The 16720-nt window shown below is 55.7% G+C and overlaps 8 protein-coding genes across 8 annotated transcripts; 7 read left to right on the top strand and 1 right to left on the bottom strand.

Moving 5' to 3' along the window:
• Positions 1-583: 583 nt before the first annotated feature.
• Positions 584-1589, top strand: SPSK_01855 (uncharacterized protein; the record flags this gene model as incomplete). Its single annotated transcript, XM_016728754.1, has 2 exons — positions 584-758; positions 874-1589. 2 exons carry the CDS (start codon positions 584-586, stop codon positions 1587-1589), a joined length of 891 nt encoding a protein of 296 aa, XP_016590183.1.
• A 2582-nt stretch (positions 1590-4171) lies between these two features.
• On the top strand, positions 4172-5113 carry SPSK_01872 (carbonic anhydrase; the record flags this gene model as incomplete). The annotated part of the gene is made up of 1 exon (XM_016728771.1): positions 4172-5113. One exon carries the CDS (start codon positions 4172-4174, stop codon positions 5111-5113), a length of 942 nt encoding a protein of 313 aa, XP_016590182.1.
• A 707-nt stretch (positions 5114-5820) lies between these two features.
• SPSK_01657 (uncharacterized protein) lies at positions 5821-7443 on the bottom strand (the record flags this gene model as incomplete). Its single annotated transcript, XM_016728564.1, has 2 exons — positions 5821-7082; positions 7185-7443. The coding sequence occupies 2 exons, from the start codon at positions 7441-7443 to the stop codon at positions 5821-5823; spliced, it is 1521 nt and encodes a 506-aa protein (XP_016590181.1).
• Positions 7444-8328: 885 nt separating this feature from the next.
• On the top strand, positions 8329-8682 carry SPSK_02053 (uncharacterized protein; the record flags this gene model as incomplete). The annotated part of the gene is made up of 1 exon (XM_016728949.1): positions 8329-8682. The coding sequence occupies one exon, from the start codon at positions 8329-8331 to the stop codon at positions 8680-8682; it is 354 nt and encodes a 117-aa protein (XP_016590180.1).
• Positions 8683-9591: 909 nt separating this feature from the next.
• SPSK_01749 (2-hydroxyacid dehydrogenase) lies at positions 9592-10913 on the top strand (the record flags this gene model as incomplete). Its single annotated transcript, XM_016728655.1, has 3 exons — positions 9592-9992; positions 10079-10219; positions 10295-10913. The coding sequence occupies 3 exons, from the start codon at positions 9592-9594 to the stop codon at positions 10911-10913; spliced, it is 1161 nt and encodes a 386-aa protein (XP_016590179.1).
• A 721-nt stretch (positions 10914-11634) lies between these two features.
• Positions 11635-12212, top strand: SPSK_01985 (uncharacterized protein; the record flags this gene model as incomplete). The annotated part of the gene is made up of 2 exons (XM_016728883.1): positions 11635-11815; positions 11893-12212. 2 exons carry the CDS (start codon positions 11635-11637, stop codon positions 12210-12212), a joined length of 501 nt encoding a protein of 166 aa, XP_016590178.1.
• Positions 12213-13190: 978 nt separating this feature from the next.
• Positions 13191-14766, top strand: SPSK_01673 (uncharacterized protein; the record flags this gene model as incomplete). Its single annotated transcript, XM_016728580.1, has 5 exons — positions 13191-13368; positions 13458-13893; positions 13935-13944; positions 14105-14464; positions 14524-14766. 5 exons carry the CDS (start codon positions 13191-13193, stop codon positions 14764-14766), a joined length of 1227 nt encoding a protein of 408 aa, XP_016590177.1.
• A 255-nt stretch (positions 14767-15021) lies between these two features.
• On the top strand, positions 15022-15561 carry SPSK_01999 (uncharacterized protein; the record flags this gene model as incomplete). The annotated part of the gene is made up of 1 exon (XM_016728897.1): positions 15022-15561. The coding sequence occupies one exon, from the start codon at positions 15022-15024 to the stop codon at positions 15559-15561; it is 540 nt and encodes a 179-aa protein (XP_016590176.1).
• Between the last annotated feature and the right edge of the window lie 1159 nt (positions 15562-16720).

Raw genomic sequence — 16720 nt, 5'->3', positions numbered from 1 at the left:
TGTGTTTGTTACCTTCAGAGCCACGCGCATGGAAGAGGCACGTGATTGCGGGAAGATGGAGGCGCTTGCAACCGCCACACAGCATTGTTGTTTGTTTTTTATGATATTGTCTTTGTACAAGCCATTGACGATGGAGAGCCCAGGAGAGACTGAATGGCACACCATCTCGATCGTCTCTGTTTGCTTCACAGTTTTCCCGTATTGCTGGCCCTCACTCCACATCTCAGTTTCCATCCTCTCTCGTCTCCTTTTTCAGTCTCTGCCAGTTTTCTTCGTCAGTCGTTTGTCAGTCTTCTTCCATCCTCTTTTCTTCCATCCTCTTCTCTTCCCGGCCCATGATTTTCTTCTTCACTCCCCTGTCTTCGTCGTCTCCACCGCATCATCATCAGCTTCTTGTCGTCGCGTTTCCTGTCGTTTTATCCCCCCCTCCCCACCATCATCAGCTGCATCGTTTCCCGCAGAGACTACGACGCGCAGCCATGGCACATGAATACAGCCAGTCGTTTTGTTTCGGGGTTGAGTTGGAACTGCTCGTAAAGCCGAAAGAGACGGCGATTGTCGCGGCATTCAAAGCTCGCATCAAATGGCCGCAACCCGGAAAACCCAGAGGCACATTCAGAGAGAAGACGCAGCAGCTGGTCTGCAAGATCTTGCAGGAGACAGGTTCCCTTCCGCTCGCCTTGGCAGGCGCGACACCTACGATACGTGGGCCGTTATTAGCGACGCGACTCTGGTGTATGGAGGGCGTGACGATTTTTGTGCGTATCTTTTGACCATTCCGCTCTTACGTCTTGCCATGTTGGCGTCTGTTATTTTGAAATCAATGTTGCACGGACACCCGCGCAGTTAACATGCAAACCATATTGGCAACAGACGGCGTTGAGCTCGTGTCCAGGATGCTTCATACAGGCGGCGACTGGCAGCATGAAGTGGAAACCCTATTCAACCTACTTTACGAATATTTTGATGTGGTTGCAGACAGCCACTGTGGCACGCACGTCCATGTCTCGCCCGGCTACATGGGCAACAGGAAGCAAGACTGGACGCCAAACCAGGTGCGGCATATTCTCAAGAGCCTCTGTCTGTTTGACACCCAGATCACAATGATGCTACCCATCGAGCGGCGGCGCAGCACATACTGCACGTCGTTTCTGTCGGGCAGCAATGCGGCGCAGGACCTGCCGCCGTACCAGGCGCAGATCCTCCAGACGGGCCGCTACGATGGCCTCTTCGGCTTCATCGATGGCTTGGCCACGGTCGAGGCTGTCGCTGCCGTCTTCGAAAGTCGTTGGTACTACGCCAACTTGCAGAGCCTTGTGACAAAGAAAAGAACCATTGAGTTCCGGTGCCCGCCAGGGAGTGCCAATGCTGCCGACGCGACGCATTGGATCCTCTGGGTGTTGTCTTTTGTATACGGGGCCCTGGAGAAGGGGCGCTATGGCTACGGCGTCATGACGCGCAGCCGGATGTCCTACACACATACCTCGAGTTCATCCGAGCGGGCCACCGGGCCATGCCAGCTGCTGCGAAGCGCGGTGCCATCCTCATCAACAGGCACCTGGCGAACCACGGAGAGGGACCGAGCATGACCGACCGGGAAAGCCGACGTTTCACGAGAGAGGCCAAAAGCTGTTCAACGCGGGCCGTTGACGGCTGGGGGCGTCGAAGATGGCGGTAGAGAAAGGAGGTGAAAAGCAGCCGGTGTGAGATGGCAGCGCCGGTCCATGGACGAGGAACTGGGAAGGGCGTATGATATTGTTTTTGCTTATAATTTTTTTTCTCCGTCTTTCCTGCCTACCTCGTCGAGTTGTTTTGTTCGTTTGCTACTGTGTTATTCAATTTATTCCCTGTTCTTTCTTTTCTTGTTTTGCATGTTACTTTTCGTAGACATCGTGCGTGCAACACGTCTCGTTGTTTTATACCATTTGCAATTTAAGTTTATCTGGTTTACCTGGTTACCTGGCTTACCTGGCTTACCTGGTTTACCTGGTTTACCTGCACGTACAAGGCAATAAAATCAACGGTTCATGCTGTCCCCATCTGGCGTAGCACCACTCATTACTTTTGATACAAGAAATCTACCGTTACTTCCCTATGATTCTGCCACTACCTTATTCTGTCCCCACGACGTCTCAGCTGCAGTACGCGACGCCGTGCTATCCTATCAAGACGTTGAGGCGGCAGTTTTTGACGCAGTTTTGAATTTGCATGACAGCAGACAGCACAAGTCTCCAAGTTGTTTACCAAAATTGGCTCGTATCAGGTGTCGGGCCCAACCGAACGTGTGGGTCGACGGCGACGCCTTCATGGCCCGCCCAGTCGAAAAAGTCGAAAGTCGAAAAGGTTCTAGGCGCCCATTGAAAAAGTGCCGAGCGCCGTACCAAATACGATGTACTTCGTACGGGGCGTCAAGACGAGTGGTGGCTAAGACAGGGCATTTGGCGTCGGCTGCTGAAGTGCCGGCCGGCATTCGTGGCACTGCGACCAGACGTTGCGGTGGGTTGAACTACATAGTACTATTACATCGCAGGTGGTAAGGACCGCGCTTTTTGCTATTTGGGGACTTTTGCGAGAGGTGGTGAACACCTGTGCATTGTAAGTTACGCAGTAAAGCAATGCCTTGGTGCATACACATATGCACCAAGCACACCGGAAAATCATGTGGCTGGTCTCCCTTCCTCGGGACGTTTATCGAACTCCCCCTTTATGTGCGGTCGCTTTCTCTGTGGAAGCTGGCTGGGTGTCGGGGCGTGTTGAGTTAGACGCAGGTTTTGGTGGTCATGGCATACCTGACTGTGTATGTTTGCGTACAACTTCACAGCTTCGTGGCGTTGCTTAGCGCTGACAGCTGGCACACTATCTGCCGACAAGCCGAGGAGATGGCTGCCCAATGTTGTGTGGCATCCTGGTTCGGCCTGACGTAGCCAACCTGCATTGACTGCACCCTCCACGACGATGTATGGAATGCTTGTCAACGCGTCCTGGGCCTGGGCCCCTGCTTACTAGGCCTGCTAGTTTTATCACCGCCGGTTGCGGTGTACTGTCGTCCATTGGCGGCATTGCCCAAAACAAAGCATCAACAACGTCAAATGTCTCGGTTTCAGAGGACTTGGTTCGATCTGCTTGTCTTGTACTACACAGTACATAGCAGAGACAGTAGCGAGATTGTTTATACATTTCTTTGCCGCGGTTTCGGTGTTGGAGATCGGCACGGCATGTTCCTGTCTGACCAAAAGACACATCAATGTCAAATGTCTCAGATTCAAAGCTTATTTACACTGCATGTTTAAACTGCATGTTTTGTTCCGACAATGCTCTCCTTTACAAGATGCGAGCTGCTCCAAAAACACCACTGATTTTTTGCCTCTTCTTCCAGTACGTCAACAACCTGCGAACTCGTCAGTATCCTGGCACTTTACCTATCTTGGCTGCTTGGGCATCTGTGGATTTGCGTACACGGACCTATTCTGCCAGCATCTTCCAGCCTGTCGTTTTCGACAAGCCGGGCGAGCCGGCAAAGCAGGACATGTGCGGCTGAAGCGAAGCCCCTCGTGATCATGCCGTCCATTGTGTTTTGCTATGCATTTCTTCATGTCGGCCATGTTGTTTGTTGGGCATTGTTTACCTTGTCGCCTTGATTCTGCGCGCATTTTTCTCGCACATTTATCCTGTTTTTCATCTTTTCGTCAGCGGCAGAGGCATGCTGAACAATCGCCTGCTCGGCCTATTTGTCAATTTGTCAGGCCTAGGACCTTTGCAGTCTAGCCCTCTGTCTCGACTGAAGCTGAGAATCGTGCGTTGGTGATGAAAATGCCAAAAGGGGCCAAAGTGATCTGCATCCTCAACAACGTGTGCCGATCAGGCCTTTGTTTTTGCATCGACTCGACCCAAGCTGAAGATTTGTGGGGATCCTGTGTCACACCACCCATTGGCGAATGGATTACGAAGTTTGTCGGTATAAACAAAAGACAAAAGTTGACTAAAGGCACGACGTAGAACAAAACAACACGGAACAGACGGGGTGGACAGGGCGCACGTCAGAAACTGACGGCAGAAAGTCCCGTCCTGTCAGTGCCGTCCGTATAAAAAGACCAGTCCATCCCAAGGTTGACACAGCGTTTATTGTTTCGTCTACAGTCGTTTCCAACCATAGACATATACACCAGTCAACATGGTCCGCATCTCGCACATTGCGGCTTTCGCCGCCTCGCTGTCTGCGGCTTCGGCCTCCTGCCTGAGCGGCACCAAACTCGCCGCCCGTGCCGCCGATGGAACGGTCGCCGTCTCCAAGTTCAACTACACCGGCGCCGGCGGCCCGCTCAACTGGTTCAGCCTCAACACGTCGGCCAACAGCGCGTGCTCCAAGGGCAAGTTCCAGTCGCCGATTGACATTGTCACGCAGGCCATTGGCTACGCCTCGACGGCGTCCCTCAACTTCAGCGTCCCGGCCGTCACGAGCGCCAAGTTTGAGAACCTGGGCACCAACGTCGAGGTGGTCGTCAACGGCACGCTCGTCACCAGCAACCTGACCTATACACTGGCCCAGTTCCACTTCCACACGCCCAGCGAGCACCGCATCGACGAGGAGTACTTTCCTCTGGAGGCGCACTTTGTCTTTGAATCAGAAGGTATGTCCATGTCCCAGCGTCATCATCCAGCGTCGTCATGGCCCAACATCATCCATGCTTCAACTGGATCTGTTTTTGTTCTTCTGTTGTACACCATGCTGACCGACCCAGCGAGTGACATTGCCGTCGTCGCCTTCGTATTCCAGCTGTCCCAGTTCGGCTACAGCGCCCCCCTCTTTGACAGCGTCTTTGCCCACCTGGACGACATTGCGACGCCCGGCACCTTTACCAAGACGGGCCCGCTCGACTTTGCAGGCCTCGAGAAGCACTTCAATGATCACGGCGTATACGCCTACACCGGCTCGCTGACCACGCCGCCATGCAGCGAAAACGTGGCCTGGTACATCAGCACCGAGCCCGTGCCCCTGAACGTCCAGACGTACAACGCCGTCAAGAAGGTCGTCAAGTTCAACGCGCGCTACACCCAAAATACCCTTGGCCTTGACAACTTGCTGGAGCTGTCCGCTGCTGCGCTGCAGCATTGAGCACAGGATGTACTTTTTTTTTCTTTTTCCCGGTGTACATATGGTTGCAATACGTATTAATGTTTGTCTATTTTCTCTTCGATCTGCTTGGCGTACTTTGTGGAATACGAATTACTATGAAAATAAAAGTGCAGTGCGTGGCAAGTGTGCGTGCCAAGTTCCGTAGACGGGCAAACGGACGAGTTTGACTCAAGGTGGTGGTCAGTCCTTTTGACGACGACCAGAAGGTTAGCGCTACCAGGAATGGATAGCTTGACATGGCAGAGGCAGCGTGGCTGTGCACCGTATTCCATGGGGAAGTACTGAATGGGCGTAGAGCATAAACAAAAAACCTTGGACAGCGGCTACGCCAAGAGGATGAACGATACTACAACCCGCGAAAGGCAGTATGGGACGCAAAAGTAGTTCGATGAACGCACGCACAGACAAAGTCTACGAAAGGCGTGGACGTTTTCGTTGCGTTCGCCTGGTTGCATTGAATGCTGCAGGGCCGCTCGTCTTGTCGTATTTACAAATGGCCCGTCAAGCGTCAGACCTTTACGCACAATCGTATTACGTTTGCCAATGTTGGCACAGTCGCCAATGTTGGCACAGTCTCGCATTTTGGCTGACGCTAGTTTAGTTGCTACAAGCCAAACTGACTTGCTCTTTTGTATTCCGCTTCTTCCGCTTCTTCCGCTTCTTCCACACCCCTCCCCGTCCGTCTCTCACAGCCGGCGCGGCATCGACCGTGTCGTGACGTCCCGCGTGACCTGGATCTGCTGGTGCGTCCCGCGGCTGTCGCCGAACAAGGGGACCGGGATCTGGCTCGGGGTGGCCCCAATGTCTGTGCGCACCGTCGTCCGCAGGCCGAGCAGGGTGTCGCGGCGGTCGGACACGGGCGTCGTTGGGGCCGTGTCGGCGGTGCGGTCAGACTCGGCGCCGACGCCGACACCGTGATGCGGGTGGCGGCTGCCTGCGGTGGCCTCGATGTCATCGCTCCCCTTTCCTTCAGGACCGAAGCTGCCGTGGCTGCTGCTGACGCTCAGCTCCATGTCGTCGACGCGGTACAGCTCATCCTGGCTCTCGGTCGTCATGGTCGTCGTGAGGGCGCCGGCGCCCGACCGGCTCACGCGGCGGCTGTTCCGGACGGCCTCCTGGCTGTCGGTGGTCTGCGACGCCGTGATGCTGCTGCCGCCGCCCTCGCTGTGCTTGCGGTAGCCGCGGGACGAGTGGCCGTGGACGGCGCCTGCGCTGCCGTCAGGGCCGGAGTGGCCGCTGTGACCAGACGACTTGCCCGACGACGAGCCGCCCACGAGGTGCGGGAGCACCTGCTGGACGAGCGGCTTGAGCGTGGGCAGGCACAGGCAAGTGACGGCCGAAGACAGCTCGCCGACGGACCAGCAGGAGGCGGCGACGTTCTGCCAGCTGAGGTCGGCGGCCTGCTGGAGGTACTTGATGCGGACGACGGAGATGGCGCAGGTGAAGAAGCCGAGGCCGAAGATGGCCATGACCAGCACCTTTTGCTGGCGGCGGAGGTTGAGGCTCTTGAGGATGGGGATGGGCAGGCAAAAGATGGCCACGTCGCTGGCAATGTTGCCGGCGGCGTTGATGTACATCTGCGGGAAGAGGGCCAGGCAGCGGCCCGGCAGCGCCTGGTCCCAGAACTTGGCCACGGGCGCGCAGCCCCAGATGGTGATGAAGACCTGCGACAGGCTCCAGGCACCCACGACAAACATGAAGCCGACGATGATGCGGCGGATGCGGGGGATAGAAAAGACGCGGTAGTACTGGGCGAGGAAGGACAGCTTGACGATGACGAGCGTCACGTTGTACCAGACAAGGGACAGGAAAAAGTACTGCCATGCAAGCGTTAGTATGGACGTGGGGAAGGGAAGAGGGTAAAGGGAACGGCGGCTGACCCGAAAGTACTCGACGATTTCTGGAGGCGAGAGTGTCCACATGTGCTTGCCAAGGCCGTTTTTGGTGTCTGGTGTTGTTAGAAGGCAGAACGGACAAAAACAAGGGACAGAAAGGGAACGAAGAAAAAGGAAAAAGAAACGGTGCATCTTGCCGGTGCAGGTCGACGTACTCAAGCACACAAAGATGCCGCACAGCAGGAGCGACACACCCGCTGCCACGGCACCGTAGTCGTCGGCGCCAAACTGCTTCACAATGACCGCTCGCGTATAGACTCGCGCGCCCAGCGTCAGCATCGCCATTGTCATCGTAATCGCGGATACGGTAATCACCACCCATGCGGTGTCCTCGGCGGACAACGCCGGATCCATGGGAGGGCCGGCCATAGGAGGGCCCGCCGTGGGAGGGCCCGTCGTGGGAGGGGCAGCCATTGTAGGGTGAAGCAGTGAAAGAAAACAAATAAAAGTGGACAAAGAGCCGATTGTCTTGTGTCCCAGATAAAATAGTTCAACGAGAATATAGTCAACAATCGATGCCGTGGCCAGACGTACTTATATGTTCCTTGTCCTCGCCACGCCGTACATCATCCAGACCTTTGCGAGCGTCAATCGCGCCAGCCTCCCGACAGACCACAGTGACCATGCTGAATACACAAAACACTCTGACCATACTGGCCACTGAATCCACAACACACAAATACACAAACACGATATCCTAGCCTGTCAACCCCAGACCGGTCAGTGATGCCAAGGCGAGACGCTGGGGCCAGCGGTTCATTAGTGTGTGTTAGCGCCCGCACGGGCATGGTGGAGCCGAACGAGACAGTGAGTGAAGGCAAACTGGGACAGTTGGACAGCCGGGACAGCTAGGACAGCTAGTCGTAATGAAGACAAGGACGAGCGTCGACGCGCCTCGATGCGCCTCGCTGCCAATTGGCTTCTCCGCAATCGATGGGCCCGGCAGGCAGCGAGCGTGTCGACGATCCATTGCTATGACCCAGGCTCTTGGGCTCGAGCCCGCGTCCAAGCAATTGCAGGGAAGGCGGGGATGGAAGAGAGCGAAAGCATCTCGAATGGAGCATCTCAAAATGTGACGGGCCGTTGACATGCACAAGAAGCACACCTTGTTTGATGTTGTTGTCGTCTCGTCGTCTCTTTTCACGATGTACATTTACCATTCAATTGAAAAGGCGACCCAGTGATCCCATGTAAACAGCGTAGGACTGCGGTTATGTGATGAAGCATTCAATACTTCATGTTTGGTACAGTTGTCAAACCCTGCCCTTGCGACGCAAAACACGATGCGACGTACAGACAATGACTTTGACGCGCATTGTCAAAGCGGAAAGCGGGCCTCAGACGACTGGAGCCGTGTCGTCTCATTGGAAAACAGACGTGTTTGCGAGCAGAAAAAATCTAGCATGCGCTTGGACCTCGTCCGCACTCTCGATCCACGCTATCCATACTCTGTACGCGAAACTGGAGAACGACTACCCCAAAAAAGAAGAACCACCTGACGACCACCTTGTCGGGACCGTACAACACTCGGTCGTCGACGTTGCATTCGCTCGTGTGCTGTGGCGTTGGACGAACGGACTAGTCTTGTTCTGCCACACGAAAAGTGCCGTGGCGTCCAAGCGGACCAGGAAAAGAAGTCCATGCAACGCATGAAGACTGTGTTGTCGCAAAGCTTTTGTCTCAATCATTTGTGCCTCCCCATTTTCCCTTTGACTACAAACAAGGAATCGAGAACCAGCCTCCTTTTATCACTGCGTACTTTCCAACAAGGAATCAGCGCCACTGACGTCCTTGTCAGATGTCGGCAATCGGTGCAGGTGTGGGTCTAGACTTTGGGAGAGGGAATGTATCTGGAGAACAAGTCAATAGAAATAAGAATAGTACCAGGTTTGAAGATTTTGACAGGACATTTGTGTATTTAATTTTGTCTGGTATTTCGTACTAGTTCTGTAGATGGCGATTTTTTAAATCCTTTTTTAATGAATTTTAATTTTTTTCCATCTTTTCTGTTCACAACCTCCCGTTGGCTGGAATATATTGGATAGTGCTCTGCCTCTAAATATAATATAGAGTGAATACCATATTGAAAGGTTTCAACTTGTTCTACCACGACTTTGAACCTGTGATGTCCATGAGTGCGTGTTGGCTGAAACGGACCGACGCAAACGCAGACGTGCGGCGGGATGGCTATTGCAAATGAGCATCTGACTATTTCGTATGTTTCTTGCGACAATCGGCTCCTCTTGTTTCCGTTCGCCATGTTGTTATCGCCGTGCATTGCAAGTGGTTCCTGAACTAGCCTGAACTAATAATTGGAGCGACTACGGAGTAGACGCACATCTTTCGCCTTATCGCCGTCGCCCGTCATTAAACCTTGACCACATTGCATCATTTGCTTGACGGCTTCCACCATTGCCAATACGCGACGGCGCAACGAGTTCGTACGGGACCGGAACGGACGACAGTCTACGGCATTTGTCAACTGCCGCGATCCGTTAGAAGACATACTCGAACACTCAGCCTACAGCACAGCCCATCCCGTCGCGCCGTATCGATCCTACCATGGCCACCGCCGGCATCGGTCCCGAGGACACGCTGCTCCTGTTCCTACCCGACCGCACGCTTCCGGACGCCGCCTGGGTCGACCGCATCAAGGCGACCTACCCCGGATTGACCGTCCGGGTCGAGAGCCACACCGACCCGGCCACCGGCCAGACGCGAGACGTCAACAGTCTGTCGGCCGATGTCTGGGACGGCGTCACGCTGCTGGTGGCACACGGCCCGCCGCGCACGACGGAGCAAAAGGTGATTTCGTATGCCGTGGAGACGACGCTCAAACCCACGACGGCACTGCCGGGCCTGCGCTTTGTGCAGGTGCCGTCCGCCGGGGCAGACCGCTGGATTGCACACGAGACGCTGCAGCGGCCCGACCTGACCATTTGCACCGGCAACGGGACGCATGCGTACGTCTTACGTCTTCCGTCTCCCACGGTTTCCCGCACAATCAACGCTGCTGTGGATTGCTGACTAACCGCCCTGCGCCGTCCAGGCCTCAAATCGCAGAATGGGTGATTGGCGCGTGGCTGATGGCCCGCCACCACTTCCTGTCCATTGCTAGGCACATGGCCACGGGCGACGCCTGGCAGCACCGGATGGACCACATGGGCGAAGACTCGACCAACACACGAATGTATGTGTCGCCTTCTCAACGTGTCTATATCCTCTCTCCGCTCGGCTCTCGCTAACCCCAACGGTCGCCCACCAGCGGCATCCTTGGCTATGGCGCCATTGGCCGGCAGGTCGCCCGGCTGGCCACGGCCCTGGGCATGGAAGTCTATGCCTACACTCGCAGCGAGCGCGCCACGCCCGCGTCGCGCGCCGACCCGGATACATACTGCGTGCCGGGCACCGGCGACCCAGAGGGCCGTCTGCCGGCCCAATGGTTCCACGGCACCAGCGCCGACGAGGTCAACCGCTTCCTCGCGCGCGACCTCGACCTGCTCGTCGTGGCCACGCCGCTGACGGCCGACACCGCGAAGCTGCTGGGACCCGACCAGTTTGCCGTCCTCGATGCGAGCCGGGCGGCCAAGCCCAAGACGTACCTCGTCAACGTTGCCCGCGGCAAGGTCGTCGACACCGACGCCCTCCTGCACGCCCTCCACGCCCACCAAATTGCCGGCGCCGCGCTGGACGTGACCGACCCAGAACCGCTGCCGGCCAGCCACCCGCTCTGGAAGGCCCCCAACGTATTCATCGCGCCCCATGTGAGCTGGCAGTCGCACCACATGCGCGAGCGGCTGCTGGGCGTGCTGGAGCTGAATCTGCAGCGCCTGCACGCGGGGCGGCCGCTGGTCAATGTCCTGCACAAGGCGCTGCACTATTAGAGATGGGGAGGACGGGGTAGACAGAAGACGAGTCTGCGGCGTAGGTACATAGACAGGACGTTGAACAAAACGCCTGGTTTTCGTTTTCAAGCTCGCCAGTAGATGCTGCTCCACGTCCGGGGGCTCTGTCAATTGATCGTCAACTCCGCACGTTCATTCTCTCTACAACAATTGCTGGTTTCGTTCACGGTCTGCTCTGCAGCTCGCGCTCCCAGAAGGCCCAACGCCACAAATGCAACACCGTATTTCGCGTTGCTGAAAACAAGGGCCGCAACTGGCTTGTAAGGTTTCAGCTGTTGCGTGCCAAGACCTTCTTGTGCGTCCCGTTATGGTATCTACCGTGGACCAACACGCACCTCGGGGCTAAGGCAACCCCGATCCCCCGATGGAGCGTACGAATGCCGTGAATGGGGCCAGCGAAGGACGGCAACGTCGCGCACGTAGACGCCGTGCTCCGCTGCTGAGCGTCACCAACAAGCCGTTTGACGAGTGTGACAAGGCAGCCAAATTCGTTTGTTGGCCCTCCAACGCAGCAGCATGACTCGAAGAATCGAGATTCACGGATGGTTGCAACTGCCCGATATTACGTCTGTGCTGAACGGGTCGCTGTTGTGAATTGAATGCAAGTGCCGAAGTGGCCATGAATTCACCCGGGACGACGTATATCGTGAATGCGAAGGGGAGGGGGAGAAACTACATATAAAAGAGATGTTCGCACGCCATGCCTACCAACTTTGATCCTTTTCATCACCATCTCATCAGCATCATACCAGCAATTTATCGCTACCAACAAAAGCCACCACACACGCCATCCACCAACATGGCCATTCCCGTCGTCGTCTACTCCAACATGGCCCTTGCCGGCAACAACCTCACCAAGACTCTCCAGCCGGAGTATGAGGGTACGCCACCCCCTTTGACCTTACGGTGTCCCCGCACCATTCCACCTTTCGTCTGACCTCGCCACTAACCATTCCAGTCATCAAGGTCGTCCTCGACAAGACCGAGGCCGTGGCCGACCTGCCCGCCCTGTTTTCGTCCGGTGCCGCCAAGGCTCTCGTCGTTGCTGGTCTCTTGGCCGGCGAAGACGCCGACGCCGACGAGGTCGAGGCGGCCGTCACGGCCGCCCAGCCGGGTGTCCGTGTGGCCCGACTGTCGCGTGCCGACCTCGAGGGCGCCGGCATCCAGCTGCTCCCACCTGGCGCGTCCACGGAGAAGGGGTTTCAGCCGGAGGGTGCCCCGCGTCCCGATCCGGCCATCTTCCCGCGGCTGTTCAAGGCGAAGCTGGCCGGGATCTGATGGCGGGACGGAAGGTGTCCCGGACGTGTCCGACACACAATGTCTGTCTTGCGAATAGTCGTGGATGCGCGCAGCGTGACACAGCATATGTTTTGGCAAAGAAGCAGATAAGCATCTGAGCAGATATTGGAAGTGACAGACTAGGACAAGACCGACTTGAATAGGAAAATATACAGCCGGTGAAACAGAATGGCAGAATGCGGAAGTAAATAAAACAAACCAAATCAAGGCTACCGACCTCTAGTGTTTTGTTTCGTTTTCAAACCGTCTTCCGATGTAGCTTGGGCGTGGAAACAGACGGAGCATAAACACGTCGTGGATGTAGCGTATGCGACCCATTCGTCAGCTACCATTTGGAGAAGAACACAAACGTAAACAACCATCATCTCATCAGCCAAGATCTTCACATTTGTGCACACCCAGAAATTTCCCTCGACGTAAAACAAGGTAACTTCCTCATTCATCTAAAATTTTTTAATCCCCTGCCTGTGGGCAGCAAGTCTTCCCGGTGATTCGTCATCCATCAACCGGGCGGAGTGCAAGGTGCACAGAAAATACTAACGGCTGCGGCACAGGCCTCGTAGGATCTCGATATGGTCCCGTGGGCTCCGTTGTCCCTGTCATCCGCAAAAACACACCACGCAGGGCAAGAACTACACCTGGTAACATGCGGTTGCGTGGACGGGACGGACATACGGACAAGGGAGGGGGAGATGAGAGATCTGCAGTGTCGACTGCGGCCAGCCTGTGCCTCGTCCTGGCAGTGAACTTCCCTCCTGGGCGAAGTCATCGTATATTAACGGGGCGCGACCTGAATCCTCCTCGGGACATATATACCAACCACTCCGCCTGTTTCTTCCACCGTCACTATCCTTCAAGGAGCAGCTCAGTATAGTTCATGCCCTTTCTGCCCTTCACCGTCACAAGATTTATCCCCTACTTCAGCAACGTCGTCAATTCTCACACACTCTTCACAAGATGCAAACTATTGCAGCCCTTGTCGGCCTGCTCGTAGCCGCCGCCTTCGCCTCACCGTCGGCCATCGCGGGCAAAGTGGATGCTGACCGTGTCGCCCACAAGCGCACCACCGAGACCGTCCAGTTGATTGCCTACGGCACCAACATCTCGGGTCTCCCAATCTACGCGGGTGCTGACAGTACGTTCTAATGCGTCTGCGAAGCCACCTGTTATTTTTTTTTCTTTTTCTTTCACCATTTCGGACCCTTCACTTACGCAGACGTCTAGACCTCGCCTACGTGGCGACTCCCACGGCTGCCGCCCTTAGGAACCTGACCGCCATCACCTGGACCATCGACACGACCGGCGAAGACGCCTGGACGGTGGCGCCGAGCACGGGTGCATCGAACATGACCCCTGGCTCGTTGTTCTACATTGTCTCCGCATCCGAAAGGGGCGACTCCTTTGCGCAGGCCGGGTTCGTGTCGGACGCGTCGGACGCGCCAGCCGGCGCCACCACGACGGGCTTCATCGCCTACGGTCCCTACGTCATCGTCGCCGTCGAGAAGGCCGACGGCACCACGTCGTACGTCTCCGAGTTCTGGGCCCTAGCAGCGCCCGGCACCGACGGCCTCTGGACGGTAATGTGGAACGAGGCCAACAAGGTGCATGCCAATAGCGCGCCCCTGAGCGTCAAGACGACGGCACCGGTCAAGTCGACGGTGTAGGTGCTGTCCGGGTTGTCGCCGACGGTCGGCTATGTAGATACTCGGTGGTATGTGACGCGTTGGTGACAGCGACATACATAAGACGGAGATTGGATCAGCATATAGCATATTGTCTTTGCAATGCATTTCTCTTCTGTCTTCCTTCCATAGCGCTCCTACGACGATGCTGAACATTTCATTCTGTTCCTGTCGCTTCCAGCTACGTAGAGCACCACTGGTCAAGATTTCGGTGCTACCGTGGCCCGCCGGCTCGCCCGGACGGTGGAAGGGAGCCACCCCTTCCAGAATGCTAAAGTTGCCGACGCTCCATTCGTACCGGTCAACAGTTTTTGCGGCACACCTCCCCTGTCTCTCTTGGCGGCTGTCACGGACGGGCGACTGGCTCTGTCTACCGATTTGTTGCCCGGGAAAGGTGTACTGCGGTTTCCTACACCTCCCTCGTCGCATGATATTGGCCCAGGCCACTGTGTCTGGACCCAATATGCACGAGACAGGACGACTCGTGTTCATTCGCTTTGTCTATATCCGTTTGCCTTCTTCGACGGAAGCCAACTCGGCGTTTCTACGGTGGACGCCCTCTTTTCTCCCCAGGGCCCTCTAATTCACCATGGCCTTGTCCTTTAAAGTCGTCACTACGTGGGCCAGCCGCAGGCCTGCGGGACGTGTACGCCTCGTCGCTGGAGCCGGTCGTCGTCTGCGTCGGGTTCTACAGCACCCATCGCGACCAGTCGTGCCAACGCCTCCGCGACCTCGTCGGCCCTGTCGAATTCTTCGTCCCAGCACCTCTGTATTATGGGACCCGCCATGTTGCCCTCGAGAGACGGGAACGTTTCCCCCGCGTGGCTCGATTCCACCTCTTCATCGGATAATCCCTGGAATGGCCTTTTCCACATTGTGATCTCGTAGATGGCCGACCCCAATGCAAAGAGGTCTCGTTTTGTCGGCGGCCAATCCTTGAAGTTTCGTCCGCGCAGTGGCAGTTCGTATTGGGCCTCTTCGCTAAAGGTCGGCTTGAAGTCGTAGCCGGCGAGGAGCGACGCACCAAAGTCGCCCAGCTTCACACGGTATCCGTCAAAGAGGAACACATTTCGACAGCTTAAGTCGCAGTACTGCACATCCTGTGCATGGAGGTATGCGACGCCTTGCGCGACGTCGAGCGCCATCCCGATCCGGGTCTGTCGTGGGAGAGGCACGTCTGCATGCTCGGCAATGAACTGCCGGACGCAGCCCAGCGGAGCAAGCTCGAGGCGGAGCGAGTGGACGCCGGGACACTGCTCTTCGAGGCCGAAGCACTCGAGTATCTGCGGGTGGCTACCGAGGTGCCGGTAGATGGTGGCCTCCCGGACAAGGTCGTCCTCGCACTCGTCTCGGCCAATGTAGTACGCCCCGTCTCGTCAGACCTGGTAGCCCTTCAAGACCGTCTTGTTGTCGGTTTTCGTGACGTAGCATGTGGCCCCAAGCCCCAGCAGTTTGTACGGCATGCTGGGACCGGCCTGTCGCGAACCAGATCAGCGATAACTGAGAATGGGACAATAGTGGTGTCGTTGGCGTCGTTGGCGCGCCGAAGCTTTAGCGGACATGGGCAGGGCCGATGCCAGGTGCGCGTGTCGGGGCAAGGCTTATTTACAGAAGTAGCGGAGATGGAGATGGACAAGACTACCTAAGCTAGACATCGTCGTTTGTGGCCCTGGAGGGATAGCGCGGTGTATTTTTTCCCCGGCCCTACATTCGTATTCTTCACTGCACCATGTTGGTGGTTAACTCGCACTGGCACAGCAGAGCGATGGCACGAAATGGCGCGACAAAACATCGTACAGAGGCGTATTTACTTCAACAACTACGCGGAGTAAAAAAAGAGAAAAAAAAACGGCACAGGGAAATGAGCGAGAGACTACACGTAGCCATTTGTTTTTGCCTTTCTTTTGATAACCTGAGGATGTGTACTCTCCCTACGCACGACACCAAGTTCGGCCTGTCCATTGGTCACGTCCAACAGCCAAAGAGAACAAGTCACCGAGATGAACTAACAACGCTGCACCAAGCACAAAACAGTGACTGAACTACCCACCTCCCTTGTGTCGAAGTAGCTGGACAAATGTATGAAAACAGGTAATGGGAGAACGAAGGTTTTTTTTTCTCTTTTTTTTTTGAAGAACAAGAAGAATTTCTTGTTTTGTAGTTGTCTAGGGACATAGAAGGTCGAGTCGTTTACACGAGGCATCTTACTTGTGCAGTCTGATTCCTCGCAGGATAACAAATGCATATTCACAGCATGTTTTTTTTTTCTTTCTGGAAGAAAGAAATAAGACAGGCTGTACGTCTCATAAATGAATGAAGGGCGAACCCGCGAAATGCCAATTTGTCGGCGCACATTCTCGATTTAATCTGTAGCGTCTACCATACGTACTTATTTTTGTCATTCCACTAGCAATACCGCCGATTACAGACAAGTCCGTCGACCCATTGTCCTCGCCAGTCGTTTCACTGTTCTGTTTCCATGCTCCATGCAGTGCGACTACAACAGTCAATCAGTGGCAAGGCTCCCATCCGCCCTCTGTCCCTGTGACATCTTCGGATCCGGGCCATCACTTTACCAGGTGACGATGATTGGCGTTTGAAGGCTTGGAATGTTCTGTTGTTTTCACGTGTGGGTGGGCGGCATTTATCATTACGCGGTTGAAGGGGGTCGTGTGCGTTTGTGCGCACGCAGGTATTCACACGTAAGTCGACCGTCGTACGTTGCGCAATCTGCAACCCCAACAGACGCTGGACCATGGGTCAGGATGGTTCGTCGGTCCTTTTTGCCTGTTTTTTTGGTGGCTG

Source organism: Sporothrix schenckii (genome assembly GCF_000961545.1).
Source record: "Sporothrix schenckii 1099-18 chromosome Unknown Cont42, whole genome shotgun sequence".
NCBI lineage: Eukaryota > Fungi > Ascomycota > Sordariomycetes > Ophiostomatales > Ophiostomataceae > Sporothrix > Sporothrix schenckii.
This window is presented reverse-complemented; position numbering and strand designations above follow the sequence as displayed.